The sequence below is a fragment of the Furipterus horrens genome, unplaced genomic scaffold (assembly GCF_987537825.1).
Source record: "Furipterus horrens unplaced genomic scaffold, mFurHor1.1.pri manual_scaffold_3, whole genome shotgun sequence".
Lineage (NCBI taxonomy): Eukaryota > Metazoa > Chordata > Mammalia > Chiroptera > Furipteridae > Furipterus > Furipterus horrens.
Window position 1 is genome coordinate 181090411 of NW_028327173.1, and position 6662 is coordinate 181097072.

The following is a 6662-nucleotide window of genomic DNA, read 5'->3' on the forward strand; positions in this document are numbered from 1 at the left end:
TCAATTCCCACTGCTTACTGGCAGCAGAATTCCCAGAGCAGTTTGGTAACTGGATTAACTTTTCCTTCATGAATCACGTCGCCCTTTATAGCTGTGGAAACGCCAATCCACTCCCCTGTTGTTGGTTTTCTCATAGCTTTTCTGTAGAGCAGTTTGAAGAGTGGAGAGCCCTGTTTCTGAGACAGAGAAGTGTTTTCCCACTTGAAGTGTAATTTCACACCTTGTGTTTCTCAGCAGATAAGTGCATAAAATAACACATCAAGCCAGAACAGAGAAAGATCAACATAGAAATCTGCAGGTTGTAATTTGTTTCCTATCATACAGTGCTCTTGTAGAGAACAGTAAATTACAGAGGCATGGGGGTTTACACTTTTTAAAAGTTTGACTGGTTTGAGATGGAAAAGTGAGCAGTAAACAAAATCAGCTCTCAGTCTGAACAGGTGTACAGAAAAATAGAATTTGGGAAACACCTTAGCATTTAGGATTTTTAAAAAAGAATAGAGAATACATTCATAAGTTGGTAAAAGTTGTAGTTAAGAAAAAAGTCAAGAAATAAATGATTTTTAGTAAAACTAGAATTGTCTCAGGAGATAATGGTCTTTGTAATGATCCTTTCAGAAATTTTAGCAAAAGCTTTAGATTGTATCAGTGACTTGGATATTTTCTTTCCTTTCTATAAATGACTAAACATATGATGTCAGTTGCCATTTTATAGCATTTTAATGCAAGGATTACAAAACAAGGCATTTAGTTGTATTTTGCAAGTTTGAAAAAAGTTGAGACCAAAAGAAAAAAGAAAGCTGAGCCTCCTGGCCAGTCGGGAACATTTATTATAAAGTATTTCATACTTATTGAATGCCTACTACATGTTAGACCCTGGGCCAGGCATTGGGGTACAATGGTAAATAAGGCAGTTCCTCTTTCCATCATTGGGATACTGACAGTCTTGCAGACAAGTAAACAGGCGATGAAATACTCGGTGATAAGTGCTGAGATAAGTTAAAACGATTTTTTAAAAAATCTGTTGTTTTCAATTCCAGTTGATATGCAATATTATTTTGAATTAGCTTCAGGTGTACAGCATAGTGGTTAGACAACCACATACCTCACAAAGTGTTTCTCTCAATATTTCCAGTACCCGCCATCCATAGTTATTACAATATTATTCACTATATTTCCCATGCCATACTTTACATCCCTGTGACTACCAATCTGTACCTCTCAATTCCTTCACTTTTTTCCACTTACTCTTCTAACACTCCTCTTCTCTGGCTAGCATCAGCTTGTTCTCTGTATCTATGAGTTTGTAAAACTATTTTGGTGAAGCCCACAGGAGGGTTATCTGAACTAGGGTTGGTGGGGAGGGAGAGTAGTCAGCAAAAGTTCTTGGATAAAGTATTGTCCAAACCAAACTAGTGAGTAGAAGTCATGTGGAGGTGGGTATCATTTGGAATATCAGGGCATGTACAGCTAGTGCAGGAGTGAAAGGAAGAGAGCAGGTGCGGTTGGAGGCATAAAGGTAGTTCAAAATAGTTGGATTGCAATGATAAAGGCAACAAGGGGGAAAAAACAGGGCCCAAGTGAGTAGTGTCTGCCAAGAAATTTAGTTTTATCCTGTGACTAGTACTGAAGATTTATTTTTGCTTCTTAGTGAGAGTAACACAATCAGATATGCATTTTACAAATATCGCTCTAACCAGTGACTGGTGTTCGGTTGGCAAGTGTGTCGTAATGCAGGTGAGGGATGCTGGTGATCTGAGCTTATGGTGGACACTGAGAGTTCAGTGGCATTGGAATGGAAAAAAAGGGCCAATCTGGGAGCTATTTAAGAGAGAATCAGTCCTACTTGGTGACTCATTGGCTGGACCAGGGTGAGGAGGTCAGCCTTGTAAAAAATGTGGTCCTCATTTCTGATTTGGGTCATAGAGAGGATGATGCTACCATTCGCAGGGATGGGGAACACTGGAGTAGCAAGTTGTTCAGAGTAGGGAAAATGATGAGTGTGAGATGTGTGTGCAATGTCCACGAAGAGAAATGCAGTATTCAGTTGGACCTTGAGCTTGAGAGAGAAGTCTAGTCCAGAGATACAGATCTGGTTGTTGTCATTGAGTAGATGACATGGTCCAAAGAATATGTACACAGTGAGAAAACAAGAGACTCTCTAACTCAGGCATAAAACAGTATTTTGACTATGGAAAGAAAACCACCGAGAGCAAAATGTATGTATTTATCTTGTTACATAAATAAAATTTGAATGAAAAACTGTGCATGTCCACAAATACCACTGAACATGTGTCCATGCATGTATACACTCCTGAACATGTAGAGCTTCTAGTGAACATCAGCAAGATGCCCAATAGTGGGCTGCATGTAACGTGGCACATTCAAGGTAATAATCCTTTTTCCTTAATCATCCATGTAAGATGTTAGTCCTACAGCAAGTACTGGCCTAAGGATGCTGATCAGTTTGTTAAAAAGAAAAAAAATTGCTACCCATGTAAATATTACAACTAGACCGGCAAAACAGAAAGCACTGATGTTTTCTCATTTCCATTGTTTTTTTCTTAGATACATATGGAAAACTCTTTCTCCTCAATTCTGTGGGTCAAGAGATGTCCCGCTGCAAGACATCCATTCGACGTGGTCAGCCCAATCCTGTCTATAAGGAGACCTTTGTTTTCCAGGTGGCCCTCTTTCAGCTCTCTGATGTGACGTTGATGATTTCCATTTATAACAGGCGTACCATGAAGCGTAAAGAGATGATTGGTTGGATTGCCCTGGGCCAAAACAGTAGTGGAGAGGAGGAACAAGACCATTGGGAGGAAATGAAGGAGACCAAAGGCCAGCAGGTCTGCAGGTGGCACACCTTGCTTGAATCCTAGGTTTATCAACAGGTGTGTCTATATGCTACATCTATTCTAGTGGCCATAGGTGTTGACTACTAGCACCTACTCAGTGTATCTGGCAGGCTTTTTAAAGACAGGCTTTCAAATAGGGATTGAATTCCACTAACCCCCAGGACATTCTGTGTGGGGGTATGGGGGGTGGGGGATGAGGATCTTTGGGTTTCTCAAAGGTTTGATTTGTACTTAAGTATTGTAATTAAAAAAAAAACAAACTACATATACAGTCAACTATGTGGAAAATGTTACCACAGTTGCAAGCAGTGATAATGAGTTAATTTATGTTAATAGATTATTGAGTTTGGGTTCAGGCTATGGAATGAAGCTTCTCAGGCTCCCTTTTCCGTTTGCTTGAAAAGTAACCTAAGATTGTAAGGGAGCTGATAAATGTTACTATTTGCAACTACTTATGTGTATGATTCAGAATTTTCTTGATACGGTGCAATAACTCCAAAATACAGAAATGAGTCAGGCACTGAGGCTCAAAATAGGAATGTAACTGTCACCCATGATCCCCTATTTCACACTTTTCTCTTCATCTACCCCCCTCATTTATTTACCGACAAATAAATGTTATATAAATTTGCACTTATAAAGCAAATTTGTATTAATTATATACCTCTTTTTTATCTCATATATTGTGGTTTCCTATGAGGTTTGGTTAGATAAATCATTCTGAAGCTAAAAAATAGTTCAAAAACTACTATTGAATGACAATTTGTCTCCTTTAAATGTTAAGATTTCAAACTTGTAACTTCCAAGATTTTTATACTCTTTTTCTCACCTACTGAACTCATACAGAATGAGAGGAAAACCAAAAAATCTGTTTAAGTCATGGATTTGTTGATTTTTCTGAATCTAGTGCTTTCCTTTTAGATTATACTTTTTATATGCAGTTGTATGCTCAGACATATTTTGAATGTATGCCTGCATGTAAACCATACTCTTTTTTAATGCAATATTTTCAATCATTAGAGCATAGTAAATTGTAAACAATGGGTCTTTAATAATATTGATTCTATTGACTCTTAGAAATGAACATGTTACGATACCTGTGAGTGGAGAAATATTTCCAGCTTGTATGGAATGACACTACATTTTTCTTGGAGCATTTGATGTGCCTATAATTATCCTTTTTTTTTTATGGCATTTATAGCAACATATATTAGTTACTACCTGTATCTGGGCATGTGCCATTTGGAACAGTGATGCTGTTTGATTATGAGCATGAAATTTTACTTCCGAATGATTTTTACATATTTTTGCAATGCATGTTTACTTAGTTTTTCTTAGGTCTGAGCCCTTAATTTCAATTACTTTAAATTGCCAGTAATAAAATATAGAAGGAACGTGTGTACATGAAACACTGTGCCCATGTGCAGCTCTTCTGAGCAATCGTTGTCAGTTATTTTTAGCTTTTTATGTTTCATTGTTGACTTTTTGCTGTCTGTGGGCAGACTGATAGCTAGTGATGGATATATACAGTTAAAAACACATAACTCCCTCTCAGCTCTCCATTTTGACAGATTATAAATGTAGTCTGTAACACTTGAAGAACATATTTATTCCTTACCCTGGTTACCCCGACAAGACCAGAGCAGGGCACAAAATAACCCTACCAGGATTTCAAATTCCAACTTTGAAATAAAGTGCTTTCATATGGGATAATCCAAATAAGCAAAATAAATGATCTCAATTTCTTTCCAGGTCCTGGGAGTTTCACATTTAATGCTGCTCAGTTAATTGGGAATAAGTAATAAAACCATGCCCCTTTGGGTTTTTACCCTATCTTCCTTTGGAAGACCTCAAAGTGCTTCTCCAACATTATATCCATTAACTGCTGAGTGGTCTTTGCAGTGTGGCTTTGTCAATAAGGAGAACTGAGTGCAATTGATTAAGTCGTGGCTCAAAGAATTGGCTTCTCACATCCCTTACTCTCTTTATGCTCTTGTGTTTAAAGGGAAGTGGAGCAGCCTTGTTATGCGTTCCTTTATGCAGTCACATAAAAGCAGCATTCACTTAAAAATTTACATTTGAAAAAACCTGCATATATTGTACAGACAGTACATTTCTTCCTCCCTCATATTTCCCTGTCTTACATTCTGCTGTGTCCCTCTTCTCTTGGCACCCAATAATCACCTCTACTTCATTTGCTGCTGCCTTGACCCACCCATTTTAAAGGTTTTCTGCTGGTGTGGTAAAGATATCTTTGTGTGTTTGATCTGTTTCCCAACAGTCTGTTCATCACATACAGTTACAGGAATGTCAGCATTTCAAGGGAAGGGACACCTGAAAAGCATTTTTTATTTTTATAATTTTACAATATTGGTGCTACTCACCATGTGGGATGTATGTACATCTTGATTATACAGCAAAAACCACCCTAAAACTGATGTATCCATATAAAATGCCAATGACAAGATACATTAAAATGTGAGGTTGAATTTTTTTACATTGATTTGAAATTCTAGTTTAGTAAGATCTTTCGATTTTGTGCATTTAAACTCCTTTTTTTTCTTGGCAGTTCAGACATGATGCATTTAACTTGTGTTTCACTTGAGCTTTTACATGTATATTTGCTTTTCAAAAGATTATGAAAGATAATTAGTTGGTTCTGAAGTAAAAATGCTGCGTTTATGTATTTCGTCTAGCTTATAATTAATATCTCATAGGGACATTTGAAATTAAGGAAGCACCAGTATTTGTTGCATGAGTGGTTCTCTCCATGATTTTTCCTGAAGAGGTGATTTTTAAATTCAATTTCTGAGGGATATTGATGCACTAGGTTTATGGACATCAATTTCCTAGTGTACCCTCTTGCAGGGCATGAGTCTATAACTGAATCGTGAAGTGCTGGTTTCACCATCACGGTGGTGGCTCTTATGCTCCCTGCCACCCTTCTGACGACTGCTGGGTTTGTGAATGGGCCATTCACTAGGCAGCTGAGCACCTGCTCTCTCTCCTCCCTCCTTCACGGGTGCCCAGTGTGCCGTTCAGTTGTTTGGGAACCTGTTTTGGCTAATGTTGCATAACTGCGAGGGAAGGTCTTGCCTTCCTAACAAAAGTACTTGCAATGCTGTGAGCTGTATTATACTCAGCATTCTACCTGCACAAAGTTTGAGAAAGAGTCCTCGTCATAGTAATTTCAAAAGAAAAGAGAGTATAGCATTGCATTGTCATTTGTTCACCCTGTTCCTCCTTCAAAGACAATAATTGACCTCAAGCGCCAGTACCGTCCATTGTGCTAGGCGCTACAGGCAGGCCCACACAAACTTTACAAATGGTTCGCACCTCAGGCGGGAACTGTGCTGCTTTACATCCTGGCTGTACCGGGCAGTCTTATCTGAAAATCGGAACTCTCTTCTTTTCGAGTAAAGCCTTATTTAAGTGGAAATTACTCTCAGGTTACATGAAAGTGCTTCTCTGATAGCCAATGAATTGATTAAATTGATGGTTCGGTGTGCACTTTGAATTGTGAGTTTGCCCCAAGCCTGGTTATTCTTTTGCTGCAGAGCACTTAGTACATTCAGATCAGATAACTGAGTAGGGAAGGGTTGTTGGGAGGTGACTTAGAACCACGTGAGTGCATATTCTTCCATGAGAAGGAAAGGACTGCAAAACTCATGTGGCATCATCTCCTCTTACCTTTGAGAAAACTGTCCAAATAACCTACATTTCGTTCTGTTTGATTCACAACAAAAGCAACTGATGGGTAATCCTGAAGTGGCAAAAGTATTTTTGCCTTTAAAAAATCATTCT

At 38.3% G+C, this 6662-nt stretch overlaps 1 protein-coding gene across 1 annotated transcript in view; it reads left to right on the forward strand.

Moving 5' to 3' along the window:
- Window positions 1-3510, forward strand: part of SYT16 (synaptotagmin 16) — a 30111-nt gene extending 26601 nt beyond the window's left edge. The window contains exon 5 of the mRNA XM_090268363.1: window positions 2569-3510. Coding sequence (XP_090124489.1) covers window positions 2569-2882 — 314 coding nt within the window. The 3' untranslated portion in view covers window positions 2883-3510. The remainder of the gene's footprint in view (window positions 1-2568) is intronic.
- The last annotated feature ends 3152 nt before the right edge of the window (window positions 3511-6662 follow it).